Below are 25494 nucleotides of genomic sequence, written 5' to 3'. Positions count from 1 at the left end.
GAGCCGAAGGCGGACGCTTAACGACTGAGCCACCCAGGCGCCCCGGGATTTATATTTTATTACACCCATAATGTTACTAATAAAACTCTAGATATTGAATTTGTCTGTAATTGCCATTACATTTGTGGATGGCTTGCACGTATCCTTGACTTTGCTCTTTATCAGGATGACACTCTGACCAAAGTCCAAACACCTCCCACTGCAAGAGAGGAGAAACTCTGGAGAGGACTGACCTGAGGGAAAGAGCAGCTAAAACACAGCAGCAGAGTGCACACAGAACACCCAAGACACTTACTGAAGTGCCAGGCCCTGGACAGTATATGACCTCTTCTTAATGAAACCATTACTCTCAGGAGCAGGAAACATAACAGGCTTTTCTAACATACAGAAGACAAAGACCTAGACAAAATGCCAAGACAGAAGAATTCACCCCAGAAAAAAAGAACAAGAAAAGGTCACAGGCCAAAGATCTAACTGATATATAAGTAATATGGCTGGTCCAGAATTTAAAACAACAATCAAAGGATACTAGCTGGACTTGAGAAAAGCACAGACAACAACAGGAAGTCCCTTACCACAGAGATAAAAGATCTAAAAACTAGTCAAGCAGAAATAAAAAATGCTATAACTAAGATGTAAAACCAAGTGGATGTAATGGATGTAATGGATGTAATGACCACAATGATGGAAGATGTGGAAGAATGAATACTTGCTATAGAAGATAAAATTTTGGAAAATAATGAAGCTAAAAAGAAGAGAGAAAGAAAAATATTGGATCATGAATGTAGCCTTAAGGAACTCAGCAACTCCATAATGTGTAATAAAATTTGTATCATAGGAATCCCAGAGGAAGAAGAAAGGGAAAAAGGGGGAGAAGGTTTACTTGAGTAAATTATAGCTGAAAACTTCCCTAATCTGGGGAAGGAAACAGACATCCAAATCCAGGAGTCACAGAGAACTTCCAGCAAAATTGACAAAAGCAGGCCAACTCAAGACATATTATAGTTAAATTTGCAAAATATAGAGATAAGGAAAAACAATCCTAAAAGCAGCAAGAGAAAAGAAGTCCCTAACTTAAGGGAAGGCAAAAAGGTTAGCAGCAGACCTCTCTACAGAAATTCGTCAGGGTAGAAGAGAATGGCATGATATAGTCAACGTGCTGAATGGGAAAAATATGCAGCCAAGAATACTTTATCCAGCAAGGCTGTCATTCAGAATAGGAGAGATAAACAGTTTCCTAAACAAACAAAAACTGAAGGAGTTCATGACCACGAAACCAGCCCTGCAAGAAATGGGACTCTTGAGTGGGAAAGAAAGACCAAAGCAACAAAGACTAGAAAGGAACAGAGAAAATTTCCAGAAACAATGAATGTAAATGGACTAAATGCTCCAATAAAAAGACACTGGGTGTCAGAACTGATTAAAAAAAAAAAAAATCCATCTATATGCTGCCTATAAGAGATGCATTTTAGAAAAAAGATACCTGCATATTGAACATGAGGGGATGGAGACATGCTAATGGATGTCAAAAGAAAGCTGGAGTAGCCATACTTATACAAAATAGATTTTAAACCAAAGACTGGAACAAGAGATGAAGAAGGGCACTATATCATAATAAAGGGGTCTTTCCAACAAGAAGATCAAACAATTGTAAATGTTTATGCCCCTAACTTGAGAGAACCCAAATATATAAAACAATTAATAACAAACATAATGGAACTCATTGATAATAATACAATAATAGCGGATTGCTTTAACACCCCACTTAGAGCAATGGACAGATCATATAAGCAGAATATCAGTAAGAAAACCATGGCTTTGAATGACACACTGGACCAGACAGACTTAACAGATATATTCAGAACATTTCATCCTAAAGCAGCATTCTTTTAGAGTGCACATGGTACATTCTCCAGAATAGATCACATACTGGGTCACAAATCAGGCCTCAACAAATACGAAAAAATTGAGATCATACCATGCATATTTTCCAACCACAATGCTATGAAACTTGAAGTCAACCACAGGAAAAAATTTGTACAGTTGAACATAGGGATTAAAAAAAGGGGGGATCCATAAAACAGATTCTTATCTGTAGAGAACAAACGAGGATTGCTAGAGGGGAGGTAGGTGGGGGGTTGGGATAAATGGGTAATGGGTATTAAGGAGGGCACTCATTGTGATGAGAACTGGGTGTTACTTGCAAGTGATGAATCACTAGATTCTATACCTGAAACTAAGATTACACTATATATTAAATAACTGGAATTCAAATAAAAAAAAAATGGGAAGAAAAAAAATGTACCTGGCAATGTATGTGTACATTTTTCCTTCTTTTTGAAAAATTACATCATGCCAAATATATATTCCAATGTCTATCTACATCATTGGATAGATAAGAACTTTTATATAACTAATGTACATAATTATTATGCATGCCACTAGTATTATAGCAAATATATGCTCCTTTTTGAACAGAGAGCTATGCTGAGTGATTAAATACTTTATTTCATGTCTCATAACCATGCATTGGGTAGCTGTGTTGCTATCTGACTCATATATAATTAACATAATCATCTTAAATGAGAGCAGTGTATATTTATTGGAAATGCTTTATATAAGGCATGAATGTAAAAACCAGAAACTACTCACCATACACCAAAATACTCAAAACTGCAATTTCATCAAATCATTACACAGACACAGAAACAACCTACCTCCAAGAAATGGCTAGAAATTAAAACTGTATGTAACAAATATATAAACTTCATTGAGCTGCTTTTGTTTTGGTTTGGATTTTGCTTGTTTTATAGTAAATAAAGTAATCCTCCATAAAGAATAGGGAAGTTAAAAGAAGGACTGTATATACAAACCAAACTTTTCATCATTATTATGAGTCTTCAATTAAGGAGAAGGAAGTCTTCAGAGAGGATCTCATAGAAGTTATTAAGACAATCATGAAAAAGAGGAAGAGAATTAAAAATACTTGATGGGATAAATGAATCAATGTTACAACCCTAAACCATGGGAAAGAGAAAGTACGTTGTGGAATTTGTCAAAAACAAGAAGGGAAGATAAAGCATCGTATATTTCTATATTTAGTTACTTTTTCTAAAACAATCCAAAAATTATGGATCAGACAGGTCTATGATGAATCTTTACAGTTATGTATATCAATCATTAGATAATGAAAAAATTAAGAATATTATTATTAAAGGGCAATCTGGTGGAGCTAAGGACCCAGGAAGCAGAAATGGTCTGGGAAATTATACTACCTTTGCTACAAGACATAATATTGATGAGAAACAGCTTTCATCAAGCCTCTAATTGTGTTTTGGAATATGCAGGCATAAGAAGAGGTCAAATAATTATACTACAGGGCAGAGTGTTGTAATTTTATGAGAAGGTACTAAAAAGGCATACCATTAGTGAATAAATATGTAAAGTGCTATCTCAAGGTGCTGATCAAAACAGCCAGCCAGACAGGTTCGTGTAATAGAGGAAGAGATGGATAAGGCCTCAATAAACCTCCAACATCTCTATGGTACACACAGGAAAAGTGTGCAATTTAATGGCTTGGTAGTCTCCTTCTTCTATATATATTGTGTATGGGATCCCCTTAATTATCACCTTTTCTATCATTTGACTCCAAAGTATATATTAATTTAAGAATAAACAAATCAGTAATTCACTAAGCAATCAAAGGATGATATCAATTCAATCAAATTATTGACCTATAGATATGTTACTATTACTTTAGCATTACACATCTTTATTATTAAAATTTTGTCCCTGTATCATCACAGCTCCTATGACTCCAAATATATAGTGAATTTCAGACTTGAATGCAAATGTTCATAGAATAAATGAACTCTCATGTTTTAGACATAGATTAAGTTCTTAACTGGCTTTGAATTTCGTAATTGAAAGAACAGTGGTCTGCAATTTATCCTTAGTTTACCTGAAGAACTCATTAACTAACCTAAATATATCCAGAGTTAATACTGTTAAAAATCAATCATCTATCACATTGATTGATTTGCGGATATTGAACCAAACTTGCAGCCCAGGAATAAATCCCACTTGGTCGTGGTGAATAATCCTTTCAATGTACTGTTGGATCCTATTGGCTAGTATTTTGGGGAGAATTTTTACATCCATGTTCATCAGGGATATTGGTCTGTAATTCTTTTTGATGGGGTCTTTGTCTGGTTTGGGGATCAAGGTAATGCTGGCCTCATAAAATGAGTTTGGAAGTTTTCCTTCCATTTCTATTTTTTGGAACAATTTCAGAAGAATGTGCACATGCCCCAGAGTTGACCAAAAAAGTTCAGCGCCATGCATCTAGTGGCTCCTTCCCACCCAGTGGTAATGAGCATCCTAAAGAAGATCTCAAACTTCACCTGAAGAAATTAACTCATGCCGCCCCTTGCATGTTTTTTATGAAAGGAACTCCTCAGGAGCCGTGCTGCAGTTTCAGCAAGCAGATGGTAGAAATCCTTAACAAACATAATATTCAGTTTAGCAGTTTTAATATCTTCTCAGATGAAGAAGTTCGTCAGGGCCTCAAAACCTATTCCAACTGGCCCACCTATCCCCAGCTCTATGTTTCTGGAGAGCTCATAGGAGGACTTGATATAATTAAGGAGCTTGAAGCATCTGATGAACTAGATACAATTTGCCCTAAAGCTCCCAAATTAGAGGAAAGGCTCAAAGTACTGACAAATAAAGCTTCTGTGATGCCCTTTATGAAAGGAAACAAACAGGAAGCAAAATGTGGATTCAGCAAACAAATTCTGGAAATACTAAATAATACTGGTGTTGAATATGAGACATTTGATATATTGGAAGATGAAGAAGTTCCTCAGCGGTTAAAAACTTATTCAAATTGGCCCACATACCTCAGCTGTATGTGAAAGGGGAGCTTGTTAGAGGTCTGGATATCATTAGGGAACTAGGAGACAATGGTGAGCTGCTGCCAGTGCTGAAAGGAGAGAACTAGGGACTATTACGCCCTGTGCCCAATTGCTGCAGGAAACCTTCGTCACAGTGGGGCCGCTCACGACTCCGTTCTCAGATTGCTGCACACCCAGTTAGGCTCGGTGTAACCCACCAGCTCATGCTAAATACATGTATGTTTTGTTTGTTTTTCATCAAACCAGAATGCAATAAACATCTTCAAATCCGATTAAAAAAAAAATTCTTCTTTAAATGTTTGGTAGAGGTCTGTGATTCACAGACCTGTACCTCTGAAACAAATAATACATTATATGTTAAAAAAAAAAAAAAAGAAGAAGAAGAAGAAGAAGATAGTAGGAAGGGAAAAATGAAGGGGGGGAATTGGAGGGGGAGACGAACCATGAGAGACTATGGACCCTGAGAAACAAACTGAGGGTTCTAGAGGGGAGGAGATTGGGAGGATGGGTTAGCTTGGTGATGGGAATTAAAGAGGGCACATATTGCATGGAGCACTGGGTGTTATATGCAAATGATGAATCATGGAACACTACATCAAAAACTAATGATGTAATGTATGGTGACTAACATAACATAATAAAATTTTTAAAAATGTAAAATAAAATAAATAAAATAGATAAATGTTTGGTAGAATTCCCCTAGGAAGCCATTTGGCTCTGGGCTTTTGTTTGTTGGGAGATTTTTGACTACTGCTTCAATTTCCTTATCGGTATGAGTCTGTTCAGGTTTTCTATTTCTTCCTGGTTCAGTTTTGGTAGTTAATATGTCTCTAAGAATGCAACCATTTCTTCCAGATTATCTAACTTGTTAGCATATTTTTGCCCATAATATGTTCTTATAATTGTTTGTATTTCTTTGGTATTGTTTGTGATCTCTCCTCTTTCATTCATGATTTTATTTATTTAGGTCCTTTCTCTTTTCTTTCTGATAAGTCTGGACAGGGGTTTATCAATCTTATTAATTCTTTCAAAGAACCAGCTCCTAGTGCTCGCTTTGGCAGCACATAAACTAAAATCAAAGAACCAGCTCCTAGTTTCATTGATCTGTTCTACTGTTCTTTTGGTTTCTATTTCATTGATTTCTGCTCTAATCTTTATTATTTCTCTTCTCCTGCTGGGTTTAGGCTTTATTTGCTGTTCTTTCTCCAGCTCCTTTAGGTGTAGGGTTAGGTTGTGTATTTGAGACCTTTCTTGTTCCTTGAGAAAGGCTTGTATTGCTATATACTTTCCTCTTAGGACTGCCTTTGCTGCATCTCAAAGATTTTGAACAGTTGAGTTTTCATTTTCATTTGTTTCCATGAATTTTTAAAATTCTTCTTTATTTCCTGGTTGACCTATTCATTCTTTAGTAGGAAGCTCTTTAGCCACTGCAAATCTAATCAGTGTGATACAATACATTAATAAAAGAAAGAACAAGAACCATATGACCCTCTCAATAGATGCAGAAAAGCATTTGACAAAGTACAGCATCCTTCTTGACTAAAACTCTTCAGTGTAAGGAAAAAGGATACATACCTCAATATCATAAAAGCCATCCATGAAAAACCCACAGCGAATATCATACTCAATGGGGAAAAACTGAGAGCTTGTCCCCTAAGTCCCCTGAGGAACATGGCAGGGATGTCCACTATCACCACTGCTATTCAGCTAGTACTAGAAGTCCTAGCCTCAGCAATCAGACAACAAAAAAGATATAAAAGTCATCCAAATAGACAAAGAGGAAGTGAAACTCTCACTTTTGTAGATGATATGATACTTTATGTGGAAAATCCAAAAGACTCCACCCCCAAAACTGCTAGAACTCATACAGGAATTCAGTAAAGTGGCGGGATATAAGATCAATACGCAGAAATCCGTTACATTTCTACACACCAGCAACAAGACAGAAGAAAGAGAAATGAAGGAGTCGATCCATTTACAATTGCACCCAAAGCCATAAGATACCTAGGAATAAATCTAACCAAAGAGGCAAAAAAATCTGTACTCAGAAAAGTATAGAATACTCATGAAATAAATTGAGGAAGACACAAAGAAATGGAAAAGTGTTCTATGCTCATGGATTAGAAGAACAAATATTGTGAAAATGTCTATGCTACCTAGAGCAATCTACACATTTAATGAAATGCCTATCAAAACACCATCAACTTTTTTCAAAGAAATAGAACAAATAATCCTAAAATTTGTATGGAACCAGAAAAGATTCCGAATAGCCAGAGGAACATTGAAAAAGAAAAGCAAAGCTGGTAGCATCACAATTCCAGACTTTAAGTTCTATTACAAAGCTGTAATCATCAAGGCAGTAGGCCACTGGCACAAAAACAGACACATAAATCAGTGGAACAGAATAGAGAGCCCAGAAATGGACCCTCAATTCTATGATCAACTAATCTTCAAAAAGCAAGAAAATGTCCAATGGAAAAAAGACAGTCTCTTCAACTAAAGGTGTTGGGACAGCCAACATGCAGAAGAATGAAACTGGACCATTTTCTTACACCACACACAAAAATAGACTCAAAATGGATGAAAGACCTCAATGTGAGACAGGAATCCATCAAAATCCTTGAGGAGACCACATGCAGCAACCTCTTCGACCTCAGCCACAGCAACTTCTTCCTAGAAACAACGCCAAAGGCAAGGGAAGCAAGGGCAAAAATGAACTATTGGGACTTCATCAAGATAAAAAGCTTTTGCACAGCAAAGGAAACAGTCAACAAAACCAAAAGAAAACCGACAGAATGGGAGAAGATATTTGCAAATGACATATCAGATAAAGGGCTAGTATCCAAAGTCTATAAAGAATTTATCAAACTCAACACCCAGAGAACAACTAATCCAATCAAGAATACATAGGCAGAAGACATGAACAGATATTTCTGCAAAGAAGACATCCAAATGGCCAACAGACACATGAAAAAGTGCTGAACATCACTCGGCATCAGGGAAATCCAAATGAAAACCTCAATGAGATACCACCTCACACCAGTCAGAATGGCTAAAGTTAACAAGTCAGGAAATGACAGATGTTGGTGAGGATGCGGAGAAAGGGGAACCCTCCTACACTGTTGGTGGGAATGCAAGCTGGTGCAGCCACTCTGGAAAACAGTATGGAGGTTCCTCAAAAAGTTGAAAATAGAGGTACCCTATGACCCAGCAATTGTACAACTAGGTATTGACCCCAAAGATACAAATGTAGCAATCTGAAGGGGCACATGCACCCCTATGTTTATAGCAGCAATGTCCACAACAGCCAAACTATGGAAAGCGCCTAGATGTCCATCAACAAATGAATGAATAAAGAAGATGTGGTGAAAATTATATATATATATATATGTATGTATATATGTATATATATGTATATATGTATATATACACACATATATATGAAAAAAATATATATATATATACAATGGAATATTATGCAGCCATCAAAAATGAAATCTTGCCATTTGCAATGATGTGGATGGAACTAGAGGGTATTATGCTAAGTGAAATAACTCAATCAGAGAAAGACAAGTATCATATGATCTCACTGATATGAGGAATTTGAGAAACAAGACAGAGGATCATAGGGGAATGGAGGGAAAAATGAAACAAGATGAAACCAGAGAGAGAGACAAACCATAAGAGACTCTTAATCTCAGGAAACAAACTGAGGATTGCTGGAGTGGAGGGGGGTGGGAGGTATGGGGTGGCTGGGTGATGGACATTGGGGAGGGTATGTACTATGGTGAGCTCTGTGAATTATGTAAGACTGATGAATCAAAGACCTGTATCCCTGAAACAAATAATATATGTTAATAAAAAAACAAATAGGGGCACCTGGGTGGCTCAGTCATTAAGCGTCTGCCTTCGGCTCAGGTCATGATCCCAGAGTCCTGGGATCGAGTCCCACATCGGGCTCCCTGCTCGGCAGGAAGCCTGCTTCTCCCTCTTCCACTCCCCCTGCTTGTGTTCCTGCTCTTGCTATATCTCTCTCTGTCAAATAAATAAATAAAATCTTAAAAAATAAAGTAAAATAAATAAAATAAATAAAAAAATAAAAAACAAATATATCATCTATTATATAGACTTCAATTTGGCCATCTAGGACTCTCTCAGAAGACTCCAAAGTAACTGGAACCTGCAGTCAGTACATCAAAGATTTGTGACAGTTTTCACTACACTTATGACTTGCTATTTGTAGTTAATATTCTAGATGGATAAAGTAGAAACACCACTGAAAAACTTGCAATATCCAAGGACTGATGGAGGAATATGAAATCTTACTGGTTGAAACTAATTGATCTTAATAGTAGGACATTATGATAAAGAAAATCTGTGTCCTACGATGGCCAACCAAGCCAACAAGAAATTCCCAATCCTTGTCCCGGGGTTCTTCCGGGTTCTTCTCCCTGCTCTGCTTCCTGCATGCACCAATCCGAGTCCTTTTCCCAGACCCGCTTCAAGCACACACCACAAGTGCCAAGTATGTGGAAGTAGAAGTGTATAAATTGCCCCCTTTGTTTGTGTTCGGGGCTCAGACCTTTGGAGACCACTCTCCTCTGAGCCCCCTGGTGTTAAATAAACCTCCTATCCTCCCAGATCTCCAAGGGCTGCTTGGTTCTTCCATCAGGCGATTCAGTCCAGGTTCCGTAACAATAAGAGGAAAAAGGAGATAACAGAAATTGGAAGAGTAGCCTACCATATAGAGCCGTGTAGGTAATAAAATGAATTTCTGAATGATATGAGAAACTACTGGAAACTTCTGAACAAAAGAGTGATATTATCTGGCTTGTTTCAAGTGGAGCAAACTACCTATTTTAATGAGACTGATGGGAGGTATGGGGATGTATTGTGACCTCTTAAAAAGTTATTGCAATAATCCAGGCAAGTAATTATGATGGCTTGGACCGAACAGTAACAGGTAGGTGTTAAGAAATGATCAAGTTTTGAATATATTTAAAATTGGCCTAACAGGATTTGCAAAAAAAAAAAAAAAAAAAAAAAAAAAAGAAGAATATGGGTGTAGTAATAGACAAGAATCAAAGATAACACCAAGAATTTTAGTCTATATAACTGTAAGGAAAGATTCACCATTTAATGAGGTGGGATGACCTAGGAAGAAACAAATGTGAAGATAATGTACAGAATTGTACTGGATATTTTCATTTTCAGCTATTTATTAAATATCTAAATGAAGGTATACCATTGGATACAGAAGACTAAGGTTCAGTGAAGAGGTCCATTGGTTGGGATTTAGAGTTTAATGGATCCAAGTGATAATCAAAGCCATGAGACTAGATGAATAAGTCAAGGGACTAAACATAGAGAAAGGAATTCAAGAATGGGCCCCTGAAATGGGGCCCTCTATCACTTAGAGGTCAATTAGAAAGCAAAGAGTGATCAAAGGGTACTGAAAGTAGTGAGAAGTGTGGCAAAAGAAAAACCAGGAGCATACTGCAAGCCAAAGAACATGCTTTAAGCAAAAGAGATAATTTCATTGGCGGAATGAAAATGAGGAGAAGGCAGAAAAAAAATGAGGACTGATAATTTGCCATTAAGTTTAAAAAGATGAAAGTTACTGGTAAACTTGTCAGAGAGCTTTAGTGGAGTGATATGATCAAAGTTTGTATTCAGGAAATAATTGGAGAAAGAAAATTAGAGCAAGGTTAAACAACATTTTCAAGGGATTTTGCTGTAAATAGAGAGGATGGAGAATCAGATGGTATTTGGAGGTGAGGAGATTATCTATCTATCTATCTATCTATCTATCTATCTATCTATCATCTATCATCACCATCTGCCTGTCTATATGCTGTGTACACATGTATATTCTCATGTATGTGTAGTGGTATATATGTATGTTACAGATATACTGCAAAATGTATATGTTATCTATAATATATACATAAAAGAAAAAATAATAGAATATTTTGAACGTTGATAGGAATGATAAATAAGGTACCAAATAAAATATTGTTGAGAATAGGGATCTGAATTACTGGACTTACATCCATCATATGTTAGAAAGGGTACTACTAGGATCCACATAAAAACTCAAAAAAAATTTCACTCATGATAACATATAGGTTCAGTTATGTATGAGTGTGGATGTAGTAGTAAGAATTTGTTAAAGTTTTATTTGATTGTTTATTTTCTTAGTAAAAGAGGAAGCAGATCATCAGAAAAGTTTCAGGATAGAGGAAACTTGCAAATTTGAGGATGGAGGAAATGCAAAAGATAGTTATGATAAAAGTGCCCAAGAAAACGGGCCAGGAAAATGTGGAATGAATGGTACACAACACAAAGAACACACACTGAATATGGGCCACAACTTTAAAGAGAGACCATTCAGAATGATTACAGGCTTTTCCTCCAGGTAAGCTCAGCTGTCCTAACACATCTGTGGAATAGATGTGTAGGTTAATTAAACCATGAATGGTGCTGTGCCAGAAACATCTCATGAAGCCAAAAAAGATTGAGGAGTGCATATGAGGTCCTAATTATAATAATAGAAAATGATATTTAGTATGGGGATTAAAAGAGGTGCGCGAGATGGGTGGTCTAGGTCAGGGGGAAAAAATGGTAGGATCCACAAATACTAGAATTGCATTGCTCTTACATATTTGATAGAGTGTAAATACATTTTTCTTATAAGTAGATGCACTATTAAATATGCATCTGGCATCTGAGAATAAGAGATTTGAAAGCTAGACAAGAACTTTCTGAGGATTACAAAGCGACTGTAATAATGCTGCTCAAAGATGTAGATCATGACAGTGCAACATTATAGCCAAGGCTGATTTACATCTAAAACATTTTTGTCCCACCCCCAACCCCCATCATAAACACAACTGTTCAGTACACGGCAGAACAGAGTTACTATTGAAAATCTTTGTTTAATGTATCATTTAAATTTATTATCTGTTAACCCCTCAGTCAAGTGCAATGAAGGCACTGCATAACTATGCTAAGGTAATTTTCATTAAAATGTATTCAACTTTATTCATTAACTATTGTGTAACTAACATTCTTTTATACACCTGTTTTTGTCTCATGCTTAAAGTTGACAATGAAATACATCAGATGTATTACTTTTATGCAAGCTGTTTATTAGATGTTTGCTTACATATTTTCACAGATATGTTGTGTCTATTATATAGTAACTTGAATTTATTTTTCATATATATTATTTTAAATTGTACCCAAATGCCTGCCTAGCTGTCATGCATTTATTCAAATTTGCTTCAGCTTGTTTCTTGAATTTAGTTTATATTATTCACAAAATATCAAAGTTACAAATATGAGGAAATTTATTTTTAAGTCTATTAATATTCACTGACATCTCCATATTTCCTTATAGCTGTATGATTTTATATTTTTTCAGGAGATAGTACTAGATTGCTTCATAAGAAGTTGATGTAGGATAAAGTATTTATAAGAAAATATATTTTCTGCTACGAAGCCATAGTAAAATCACTTTCAGTATATAAATAACATTTTTCCCCAAAACAGTTCCTGTAAAATTGTGAGCTACAGTTATATCATCTTACAAACCTGATGGCAGTTTTTTTCAAGTAGAAATTCTTAATAACACATTTAAAAATAATAGTTCATTAATAAATAATGTTTTTTAAAGAACAATGACATTTTTATTTTTAAGATATTTCACAGAATTTTCTCAAAAGTAGTTTTTAAAAGGATATGTTGAACTTATGACTTGACTTTTTTGATAATTGTTATTCAAACTGTGGGTTGGAAAAGAAATTTCAGGAAGCTGTAAATGATTGAAAACCCACCTCTGAGCAAGCTCAGTAGCATCCAGGCAGATTTCCAACCTGCCTAATTATATTCTACCACCTACATCAGATAGGGAATAGAAGTATCCATTTTGCCTATTGCCCAGCAGGGACTTAAAATATGCTCTCAGAGCACTAGTATGAAAAAATGCATTAGGAGAACCTTAAAAATGTCATTCAAATACAAAATCCTTCAGAAAAGCCCATTATCTCTACAAAGGGGGAAAAAATGCAGGCATTAAAATCTACAGGTGCCAAGAATATGTGTTCTTTGGCATTCTTCTCTACAATCAGAAATTGACTTTTTCTTCCCAAAGATATTACCAAAGTAGTCTTAACTTTCCTTATAAGTGAGTTGTATGGAAAAGCTTTATAGAAGAAGGAGACTGCAAATACACTGCCTCACAATACTAAGCCATTAGAAAATCATAAGCTGAAAATTAGTAAATAATTTTAAAAAGAGCTTAGAATTGGAATAAAAACTGTATATTAAAATGTGTGGTTTTCTACTTAATTGATAAAAGATTTATAGAATAAGGAAATGGTAGAGGTTGATGGGGACTTACTATATAAACAACGGAATTGTACCTTTGAAAAATATGGCAATTTACCTGATATGAGAGAGCAGGTAAAAGGCAAATCTAAGAATTACAATAAAGAATCAATGTTACAACTACTACATAACACTAATTCATTAGACTGTATTTTATATGAACTGAGAATACCAAAGCTAACATGGTTAGGAACCCATGGGTTATGCAAATGATTCTTTTTATGTATCTTACTGTATGGGTAGCTCTTTGAGATCCTCTAAAGCAACATCACATCAAATGAAGGGATTTCCTTCAGACACTGATGATTTTGCAAATTACACTAGAGAAATTCAAGAGACTGGGCATTCTCTCATTTGAAATTTAATAATTTCATTATCTGTAATGCCTGATTCATGGAAAGTTTATGCCTTTTAATAACTTCCCCTCATTTCACATAGGATTACCCACCTTAAGCAAATGGCTAGTTCAACTATATGTATGGATGTCTTTAAAATACTTGAACAAATATATCATCACTGCTCTTTCAATTATTTACTAAACCATTCTATTGATTTTATTTGCCTATTTGTTTTTTTACATTATACTTCTCACCTTGACCTATGTTCCTGTGTTTTTGTTTTGTTTTATTGATCTTAGAATCAGGCACTAAAAATTGCCCATAATTGCATACCAAAATGCATCTTCTAGGTTTGGTAAAAAAGGTATAAATAAAATTCATCATAAAAGCGATAAAAATACAGCTGTAAAAAATTTGCCCAGAAGTACAGCTATTTAAAAGATATATAAAAGATACTTACATACTGTCCTTCATACTTAAAGATGATGCTATAAATATGCCATCATCTTTTAGTTTTTCATTTCACTAGAGCATTTATAATAAAGTACAGATATTTGAAACTCTACAGTCTCTTCTTTTTAAATCAATAATTATGGGTTTGTTGATCTCATTTTGTTAACTACTATTTAAAGAGGAAAAGAAAGTTGAAAATATTATATTTTTCATTATAATACAAAGGTGCTGCTAATTTTACCATTACTTTTGTTTTTGTTTTTTAAATCAGAGTCTAAGCAATTTTTATCAGCCTGGAGCAAACTGAGTGGAGATATTCTGATGAGAGCAGACCTACTTTCCAACCTGCATGAATACACAGACCAGTCAGAAGGACAAGTTGAACTGGGTCTGTAATAGCACAGAAAAATATGCCAAAGCTATATCTGTAGTCTTGTAAAAGTTCACTTACATGCTCAAAATTGGTATTTTGGATGTGAAAATTGCATAATTCAAAATCGCATATTCATAAGGAAAAGACTACTGATTTTAAATATGCTTTCATTCCAACTCCCCTCCTAAGTTGTATGCACCATAAAACAGAAAACTTTTTTTTCACTGCTGCATTCTTTGTGCCTAGCATAGTTCATGCAAACATAACAGCTCTCAGTAGTATTTGCTGATAGTTGTTAAATGAATTTGGGTAAGTGATAAAGAAAACATTAGTCATATAAAATCCTATCACTTTAAAGATTATTTTACTGCTTACATTTTATGAAATTTATCTTTTCAGGGAGTCATATTTGCTTTAGAGTTAAAAAAAAGAGAAACGCAAGAAAAGGTTAATGTAAATCTTCACATTTTAAATATAAAAAATCTAAGAATTTTCAGTGTAGTTTTTCATGTGATGTGAAACATCCACTCCATTACCTTCTGCCTTTCATTAAAAGGGATTATCATTTTTTAAAACAGGAAGTTTCCTTAGGTCCAAAGCTGTACATGGACAATAAGGAATAATATCCTAAAACATAAAACAATAACCTAAAAATGAATGCAGTCATGTAATAATAAATATATGCTGAGATATTTAAATTGTTATAAAATTTAAAACATCATATTTTGTTCAGGTAGTTGTATGAAAGAACTGCCTATCTTTATTATTGCCAGAAATCCCTTTGACCTGGTATTTTAGTCTGCAAGAGCATTTTAAGTATTGTCCATATCACAGTGCCTAAATACATGGAGAAAATTGTTCACCATTTCTACACTATTAAAATAGAAAGGAACATTTCAAAAACTATGACTTTTGTACATAAGTGCAAAACTAAATGTTAAACTATTCATGCTTAGTAATTTTAATCTTAAATTTCAGTTTAAATACATCTATGTGAAGTGACAAAAAGTATGGACTTAAAATATGAAAGTTAATGTAGAATCAGGTTGCTCTCTTGGACACAGACACATTTTTCAAAACAAATGTAAAAGAACAGAAAATCCTATTATTTTAATCACAAAGTTTTGAATTGATCTAAACTCAGACCATGACTAGAATTTGATGTTTCACTTCAGCAAAAATAAGAAGAAATTGTTTTTGAGTTAATCACTCCGCTTTATGTATTGAGTTTATTGGCATCATTTTGAAAGGACCACTCGGTATTAAGGACTGAAACTAAATGAGTTCCTGTTACTATGATTTGTAATCTCTTTAGCCTTTGATTAATAATGAAGTATATTTATTTACTGGAGGGAAGTGCTTGGTCCCATCAATAGGAGGACAGAGAATGGGTTTCTGTCCTAATCAGAATATGTTTGAATGTGCTCCAGTCCCCAAAATTTCATTACTACACTTTATATCATGATAATTCAAAGTATGTTTGAAAAGCAGTTATTTTAAAAGGATAGTCTGTGTACCAGTGAAGGTACACATGCTAGGTTTGTATGACTTTGAAAAACAATATTTATTTTATAGTTTTATACTTATTTAATGATATTTAAAAGTATAACTAGTGTATATTCATACTTTTGATTCCACTGATATTTTTGGGCAGGATTAGAATAAATGAAAAAACTAATTCAATTTAAAGAAAAAAATTAAGTGTGTAACAGGCAGCCCATGAATACAAAAGAGTTGAAGTCAAGCAGAGAAAGACAATTACCATGTGGTTTCACTCATATGTGAAATATAAAAAAAAAACAGCACAGAGGATCATAGGGGAAGGGAGAGAAAATTGGAAAACAGAATGGGAAGAAATAAGAGACGGAAACAAACCATGAGAGACTCTTGATTCAGGGAAACAAACTGAGGGTTGCTGGAGGGAAGGGAGATGAGGGGATGGGGTAACAGGGTGATGGGCATTAAGGAGGGCACGTGATGTGATGAGCACTGGGTGTTATATGAAACTGATAAATCAGTGAACATTACATCTGAAACTAATAATGTACTATATATTGGCTAATTGAATTTAATAAAAAAAGAAAAAGAGAAAGATGAGCTGTCGAATGACTGAAATTTGACAAATTCTGCTTTAAGAGAGTTATAACTTATTGCTATACATTTCAAATACTTCTTATTCCATGTAGGGTGGGATTAATTTCTAGTAGAGAAAGGCCTATAATTTACTATGCAGGACAAGTATACCAGGAATAAAATAATTATAGATTCTGTATCTTAAGAGTAGATAAGTGGCACATGTGAGATGTCATCTCCCACATAATATTATAAGCACTTTATAATTATTATATAAAACATTCTATTCATATAGGCGGGTTTGCATGCTGTTGTGTTTACCATTTTATAAGAATTCTAGAAGTAAAAATCACTCCCTGTAGATCTTTTTACTTCTGTTTACTCTTAAAATAACAAGTAACAATATGTCTTTAAAAAATGTTTAAAAAACACCAGGTTTATCAGATGACTATGAAATCATATTTTGAAAATTTATAGACAAGGCACTTTAAGTAATCTTGCTTCATGGAGTGTGGCATCTTTTTTTTCTTCCCATTTTAATGACCTGTTTAGCCTTTCTTACAATATGAAAGAGTCTATTTAGAATCAATATTTATTGCTATGTAATGTGGGATATCTACGAGGGCCCAAAAAAGGGCAAAAAATGAATCGCTTCTTAAAGAAGAAAATTTGGGGGTGGGGGAGAAGACAGACCCGAGAGAGCAGAAAGAAATCTGTGATATTTTGTGTTTCATAAGAAGAAGGACCAGCTTTTCTTTAGCATAAGAATCTATCCTCACCCAAGATAGGAAGTTTGAGCCCTCATCTATGCTTCCCTGCAGGGATGGAGATTGACATCAAACATACAGTGAGTGAGATGAATAAGCAAATGCAGATTCTGGACATTGTCAACTTCCATGAGGGATGTGATATATAGTTACAAGATCTTGAATTGATATTGCTAGAGACGATTTTCTAGTAAATTCTACATATAGTTATGTCATAGAAGCACAATCTGTAACAGCTATAACACCATTCTACTGTTGTGTTATTCATACAGGACATATGACCATGCTCACGCAATTTTTTTTAATCTGGTTCCCTTTGTGACAGCAGTCATTAACAGGGAATTAATATGATCATTTTCTCATGCATAAAATATCTGAAGACTGGATACCTCCAAGGACAAGAGAAACTAACACTTTTAAGATGTTTGATTTGTGTCTGGGATATTGTTATGTAGACTTTCATTTCATCTTCCGAAACTTTTTACAGGGACATCTTATTATCCTGATTTAGACATGCAAAAACTGGTCAGATATAAGAAGTAATATCATGAATGACGCACCAAAATGACAAAATTAGGATTAAACTTTAATTTGTGTGACATTTTGCATGACTTCTCATACTAATTCATCAATACTTATAATCTTAGATATACTAACATTTATTGATTAATAAGAATGATAAGAAGGAATGATCTAAAGAAACTGGTTCAAAATAGATGACAGGTATTAATACCAGGGACTCTGTCAAACACTGTAGAAGCATCATTTTATATAATCTGTAGATCAACTCTGTGAAAGAAGCATGGTTTTATTTTAAAAATAGAGATTTTTTTTATTATTATGTTATGTTAATCACCATATATTACATCACTACTTTTTGATGTTAAAAATAGAGATTTTAATATAAAAATTAGATTGCTTAGTTTATAAATTACAAAGCAATTTATACGTTTTAATTCATGGCTGTTTTATATTCTGCAACAATAGCTTTGGTTTTTGTCCTATACTTTATTATATATGTTTAAATATTATTCAGATTATGTGTATAGTATCTATTAAATGAAGAGGCTAGGCATTTCTGATTTTTATAAACAAAGGTATCTTAAGATGACTCCAAAATCATGTGCTAATATTAAGCTGTCAGTGTAATGAATTTCTGGATAACCCTGGTAAATCAATATTTTTATAGAGAATCATAAATAATACTTAAGTTGCACTAAAGTGCCTAGAAATTTTCAATAAGTGGGTAATTAAAAGTTAGTGAAAGCTGTGAAATTTCTTTAACAATAAAATGATGAACAAAATGTTATTCTGAAATAACAATGAATATTAAGAAACAATTTTTAAAGCAAGTGAATATTCTTTTTCTTACATATTACACATATTTTTGAAATTTTCTGAAGTTGTACAAATTACATATACTATTTTAAATGTAGATAAGATGCATTAAAATGGGTTAGATGAAAGAGTCATGTGTTTAAAGGAACTCTAAGCACCGTATTTTTTGTTGTCATTTCTGAAGGATGCCATATTACGCAAGGATATTTTATGGTATACTAATATACATAGTTCAATCATTCTACAAAACTATAGATACAGAAAACATATACATGTGAGCAATTTGAGGTACCTCATGATGTCCACTTTGCTGAGCCTCCCCAAATTCCTGATCCACAAAATCATGAGCAAAACAAAATGGTTGTTTTGTTCCAGTATGTTTTGGGGTCATTTACCATGCAGTAAGAATACCAGAAGTTAAATTGTGACAATGCATATATAGTGCTTATTAAGATGTTATAAATATAAAGTTTTTTGGGCAGTGAACACTTCTCACGGACACCTAACATTTATTCCATGGGAAGGGAGCTCTGTGAACACATACCAGTTCTGGACTTTCCAACTCCTTAATTATTCTTCCCCATGAGAACCAGGCAGATGTTTGATTGGTAGCTATGGGGGCATCATACTGAATATGCATTTCCTAGCTGCTCTTTTTTATTTTCAGAAAGGACCTTCCTGTAGAGACCATAGGTTCTTCCTTGCACTCAGCCATGATGGTAACCTTAGCAGTGATACCTAGTTTCCCATAGTGGGGGGCTACAAGGTCTAATTCTACTCAGGACTGTGCTGGGTAGGTCTATCTAATTCTCTAGTATGGTATAAGAACACTAACTGACCTGCAGATTTAAGCCACATGACATTTTTTTTTAAAGATTTTATTTATTTATTTGAGAGAGAGAGAATGAGAGAGAGAAAGCACATGAGAGGGGGGAGGGTCAGAGGGAGAAGCAGACTCCCCGCCGAGCAGGGAGCCCGATGCGGGACTCGATCCAGGGACTCCAGGATCATGACCTGAGGCGAAGGCAGTCGCTTAACCACCTGAGCCACCCAGGCACCCAAGCCACATGACATTTTATCCCCGTTTATTTCTTTTGTCTTATCTGGTGATTGAAAATTTAGGCAAGGAAAGGGGATCCTATTAATTGAGATCCCATCCTTTGAAAATCTACACTGATGACCATATTTGCTAAGTGCACGGTCATAGTTTTGGATGAAGTTATTAGTATGAGCCACATTGCATTGATCCTGTTTCACTGTTATGACCTACACAATGAGCAGTTTCATCAAAACTTTGATAGTGTATGCATGATGCGAAGTTTTGATTTGTTTTGTTCCGTATTTCCCAAGCCCCTATCAGGTGCCAAGTAATCTGTTAAGAGCATTTTTCTGTTGACAGGATTAGCTATTAAATTTCATGTGACTGAGGGATTGTTTTCCAGAGTATGGCCTGAAGTCAAACCATATACCAACCTTATGAGTTTATTAAATATGTCCTTCTAGGTCCTGTGTTAAACATACTAAGTCAACCTCGGGGAGTGGGATTCTAGAAAGCGCATTTTAACAGGATCTCCAAGTGATTCTTGTGGAAAATACAATCTTATACTTTCCGTGACAAGAGAGATATGATCTAAAAATACTCTGTGATAGTGTTTAATCAAACCTTAGGTACCAGACTTTATGGAGCCAATAACAACTAGAATTTATTCAGAATAACAGAAACAAGATAAACTATGCTTTGAAAATTGTGTAATATGACAGAGTGATATAATAAAAAAAAGTTTATTGAATATTTACAAAATGTAAAGAGTTTGGTATACTCCTCAGATTTCGTATACTTTTAAGGGAAGAAAATACTATTATTCACATTTTAAAGATGAAGAAACTCATATTAATAAGACTTCAGATAATATTGTCAAATGGCAGAGCTGAGATTTAAACTAGATATGCCTTACTTCAAAGCTCAGGTCAACCATTCAGTTTTTGAATTTTGGCTGTTGAAAAAACTAGTAATGTTAGGAGAAAGGAAGCTTACCATGGAGAAAATAAGATATGAATCTTAAAATGATTTTGGAGAAATGTCATGATAGAAAGTGAATAACCTTAATTTCTTTATCAACTGGATAAAAGTTATATTTGGAAAAACAAAAGCATATATGGGTTTCTATGATAGTTTTGTAGCAAATAAACCAAATAAAAAAGAAAAGATGAGTATTTTAACAGAGAAAGTTCTATACAAACAAAGCTAGTTAGTTATTCTTCAGAACTACTAGAGAAGAAATTTCTGCATATGGCTTTGAGTGGTCTGGGGTTTACAGTGTATAAAAAAATACCACAGCCTTCTGGTTATTTGATAACTTTTCATGATAAAATAACTGAATATAATGTATCTCTCATCGTTGGTATACACATTAGGAAACATCTATTAAATGAGAGTAAACACATCTTTAAGATGAGAACTTTTAGATGCTGGCTGGCTCACTTCAGCAGCACATATACTAAAATTGGAATGATACAGAGAAGATTAGAATGGACCCTGTGTAAGGATGACATGCAAATTCGTGAAGCATTCCATATATTTAAATAACTTTACATCAAACCATTGATCAATAAACAGCTACTAATGAAAAAAAAAAGGATGAGAACTTTTAGGAGTTTTACAGTGGACAAGAATATAATGAAAGCATGAGTTAGGAATATGAAGGTATAATTAATAAGGGCTTATAGAAATGAAAATCACTATTCTTGACAGATCTTGTCTATAGAAATGTACTAAATTGACAGAAAAACAGTTACAGTTTTATATATCTAATTTTTTATTATTTAAAATAACTTTATGAAAATATAACTACTTTCAGATTTGACAACTGTGCCTTAATAATATTTGTGATTTTCTGTTAAGAAAATGTTAAAGCAAAGTTTGTATGGTTTCTCTGGGTTGTCAGAAGATATTTTATAAATTTGATTTTCAATTTGTACATATAAAATAAATACATCAAAATAGTATAACTATTACCAAAAAAGATATACTCTCTTAAAAATGTCATCATGAGGAGGAAATGAGGCAAAGAAATGTGAAATATAGATATATATATATATGAATACATATCATGTACATCTTATATATATATGATACATACATATATACATATCATATATGTGAATACAATTCTTGCAAAGAATAAATAGTAAATAGACAAGGAGATGGCTGTTTTGTCAATTTATGGAGTTAGCATACTGTTCAAAACTACATGATGATTTGGAGGGATAGAAAATGCCTGTCAGATAAATAGGTTTCAAATTTTTCTGCTATCAGTGCTGGTAAGTCAAAGGTACTTATATTGCAGAAATCACTCTTTCATAGAACTTGGTTTAAATTAATGAAAAATTTAAAGGGGTTTTCTTTAATATTAAGAAAAGAGATCTGTAAGCTTAATCTTACCCTCTTTAACACATGTGAAATGTCAATTCATCATATCACTAATTCACTCTTTTCCTTTCTGTTTCACTTTTGTCCATACATGGGAGATTTATACAAATAATTATGAAAAGTAACAATAATGAAAATCTATTAATTTGTTAGTAATTTGAACGCATTCTGGTGACAGGTCGCCAATTTACATGGGAATGACAATTGCCAAAATGCTGTATTTTGGTGTGCTTCTGCTTATTTCTCTTTATTATATTCTAAATTACATGAAAGCAAAAACCTAACCTACCACTGCACAAAGACAATTCTAAAGCGTAAAGAGTTAATGGTGACAGCAGACTCTGGTGAACTGGAATGACTTTCATTTTCACAGCAAGGGGGGGGGGTGGCTAAAATTACAATAACAAAATTTATAGACTCGATGTATGCCGAAAGTCCATGTAAGCGAACTTAAGAACACCAACAACCTAAGATTGTGTGGCTTAATGAAGAACATCTTTAAATATCACACTTTCACTTTTTTCTCCTCCACTTATTTTTAGGCTGACTGTGGTAGAGTTACCTTTTTAAAATTTAAGCCATTTCTTGCATTCCTACAAATTACTTGGTAAACTGGAGTCCAGTGTGAGAGTAAATAATATGCAAAACTCTGAGAATACAATGGTATTGAAAATCACTATATATTGAGTTCCTATTACCTTATCGCCTTTGGAAAATGTGATGCCATCTAGTGCTCTTTTCCAAGTGATTTCTGGAAGAGGTTCCCCTTCTGCTTCACATATAAGTGTGACTTGACCATCCTCATACGTAGTCTCATTTTTGAGCTGTATTATGTGAGGCTGTACTGTAAAGAATATATACATTACTCAATCTGTATGGGAGGAAAATATTACCATTCAGACTCAAAAGCCATAGTGGGCATTTAAGTCCACATTAGTGGAGTATAGAATTATTATATTATAATATAATATATATTATAACTTTGTAGCAGTTACAGCAGCATGCTTTGCTTTAAAGTTGTGCCAAGAGACTCACAAAGGACAGGAGAAAAAGCTTTAGAAAATAATTCTCGTCAATTATCATACAGATAATTTGAAGTGCCTTATAAGCCAACATACAAATTATAATTCCTTTTGAAATTTTGTAATTTAAAAGACTTATTTTTTCCTCTTAAAGCTACAAAATTAAAATTTCCTCTTTTAAAGCCACATGGTACCTGTTTATGAGTGTGTGTGTGTTTACGTGTGACATCTGCTTATTTAGTGATTATCTCGTAAGCTTTAAAAATAATTTCACCCAAGAAGAAAATGATTGTATCTTGAATATGTAGTTAAGTATAATTATGTACAATATTTAAAATATTTATGAAGTAAATATATATATACATTAGTTTCTTATATTATCCCAATCAACTTATTTTTACTTCAATTTATTTTAACAATATTTTAGGCATGGTAGCTAATCATTTCTTTATAATTATGACTTCAGTAATGAGAAAATACATTATTTCTACTTATTTAAATTATCTTTATATTAAAAATTATGTCCATCTACAAAATTACATGATACCACAGAACTATATGATTGTAAAGTCTGTATTATCTGCATTTCTTTAATTTTTACATGATAGAACTTAAAAGGGATAAAAGCCAGCATTTGGTGTTTTAATCTTTAAATGCAATTAATTATGGAATATAAATAAGTTGTTTTTAATCTTAGAAAACTAGGTTCCTAATACTGGAAATATGGCATGTATAATTTTTAACAACTCCGTGTTTACTCCATTGACTTTAATGGATTTAGTTGAATTTCTACTATATATATTTGATTTTGTTTCTAACACAATGCAAATTTGTTTAGTGTTACTATAAAAAAGTGATTACAACAGTGAGGTACCATATCATGAAGTATTTTCCATTTGAAAAGATAAAAATATTAGAATCTTTCTTTTATCTCTTTGTTTTCACTCACTGTCATCCTATTTAAAAAACAACAACAACAACAAATGACTGTATAGTATTTCATTACAGCTCTCTGATGTAAATTGAGAATATCTACCCTTTGGGATTATCTCAGAAACTATCATTTTTAATTAATTAATTTATTTTTATACTGAGTCATACTTATTTACTGTAGGTTCTAAAGAGAACAATCTTGTTAAGTGGGGAATACTGCTAGAATGAGTTAAGGGTTTCTATAATTTCTAACAGTTTTTAGTTTATTTACTCTTTCCTCTACATGAATCGTGGTCCTTCTTATTCTCACAGAATTATCTTCCTTTCTTCCCACCTCCCCTCTTTGCTGTGAAAGCATTTTGATAACAGTGTTTATTAAACGCTATCAATACATACAATTTCGTGTTATGCTTCTTAAAGACAATGATATATTCCAAATACACTAGTAAAATTGCTTTTCTTCTTACAAACATAATGGAAGCTAAATCAATTTAAAACAAAACAAAACAAAACAAAAAAAACACCTTACTAGTTCTTCACTTTCTGTAAGTTTCCCAAAGAAGGCAATATGGCTCTTGGTAAATATGGAAGATATTAATATTATATTTCCTTTTAATAGCATGAAAGGGAGCATTTTCTTGTAGTTACAGGTCAATATTTCCTAATTATAGCTTTATAGGTGTGTTGTTTTGAAGTGTATTAAAAGTACAACTAATCTCAACATGTGTCATTCAAAGATTTATGAAGACCAACCCATATATATGTAAATATAAATTATCTGTAAGTTATAACAGATTCCCAGTATGTGTAATTTAAAGGAATTTTCTTCCATCTTCTGTTATCAGTCAGCCAATATTTTACAAGAATATACATGTATCATTTCATGTAATTCTTAAAATAATTCTATCTGGTAGCTGCAATGCTAAAATATATTTCAGATGAGAAAACAGATTTAATTTTAGAAAGTTAGTGACATATAAGTGACAGAGTAGAATTTGACTCAGACCTCCCTCTAGACATCATAATTTTAACCACTATGCTATAATACTTACCAAAGACCTGGAGAAATGCCTGCTTTTCATCTTCTCCTGCTTTATTTGTGGCCCTGCAGATATAAGGACCCCCATCACTATTAATTATGTTCCTCACAGTGAGTTCTGTATTGCTTCCTTTCAATATGTACTTCTCATTTTCTTCAATGAACTTGCCATTCCTAAAGAAGAAAACAGAGGTTGATCTTCATAAATCTGACTTCATAATTCAGGAGGAGATTGTACTCAATTTTTTGATCAGTAGTTGTCAATCATTACATGGCTTTGGATAGACAAAGCTATATTCTAATCACAAGTATACTTTTAGTAGCTCAGTATAACTCAATTTTATTAGATATTAAAATTATACTTGAAAATTGCTTGAATTTAGAGACAAGAATAACATTTGAGCTGTTGAAATCTTAACAC

The 25494-nt window shown here is 33.5% G+C and overlaps 2 protein-coding genes and 1 non-coding gene across 3 annotated transcripts in view; 2 read left to right on the top strand and 1 right to left on the bottom strand.

Annotated features, from left to right (window-relative positions):
* NCAM2 (neural cell adhesion molecule 2) overlaps positions 1–25494 on the bottom strand; it is a 517151-nt gene that overhangs the window by 142346 nt on the left and 349311 nt on the right. The window contains exons 7-8 of the mRNA XM_035017513.1: positions 25087–25247; positions 22778–22923 (exon numbers count right to left, since the gene is read on the bottom strand). Of these exons, the coding sequence (XP_034873404.1) occupies positions 22778–22923; positions 25087–25247 (307 nt within the window). The remainder of the gene's footprint in view (positions 1–22777; positions 22924–25086; positions 25248–25494) is intronic.
* On the top strand, positions 4304–5194 carry LOC118018773 (glutaredoxin-3-like). Its single transcript, XM_035017515.1, has one exon. The coding sequence runs from the start codon at positions 4434–4436 to the stop codon at positions 4914–4916; it is 483 nt and encodes a 160-aa protein (XP_034873406.1). The 5' UTR covers positions 4304–4433; the 3' UTR covers positions 4917–5194.
* LOC118018919 lies at positions 21126–21230 on the top strand. Its single transcript, XR_004681513.1, has one exon. It is a non-coding gene; the product is annotated as a U6 spliceosomal RNA (small nuclear RNA).

The sequence above is a fragment of the Mirounga leonina genome, unplaced genomic scaffold (assembly GCF_011800145.1).
Source record: "Mirounga leonina isolate KUSES-001 unplaced genomic scaffold, KU_Mleo_1.0 Mir_172, whole genome shotgun sequence".
Taxonomy (NCBI): domain Eukaryota; kingdom Metazoa; phylum Chordata; class Mammalia; order Carnivora; family Phocidae; genus Mirounga; species Mirounga leonina.
This window is presented reverse-complemented; position numbering and strand designations above follow the sequence as displayed.

What these genes read in the sequence shown, in the direction of transcription:
- LOC118018773 (XM_035017515.1), top strand. Translation starts at nt 4,434, where the DNA reads ATGTTTTTTATGAAAGGAACTCCTCAGGAGCCGTGCTGCAGTTTCAGC.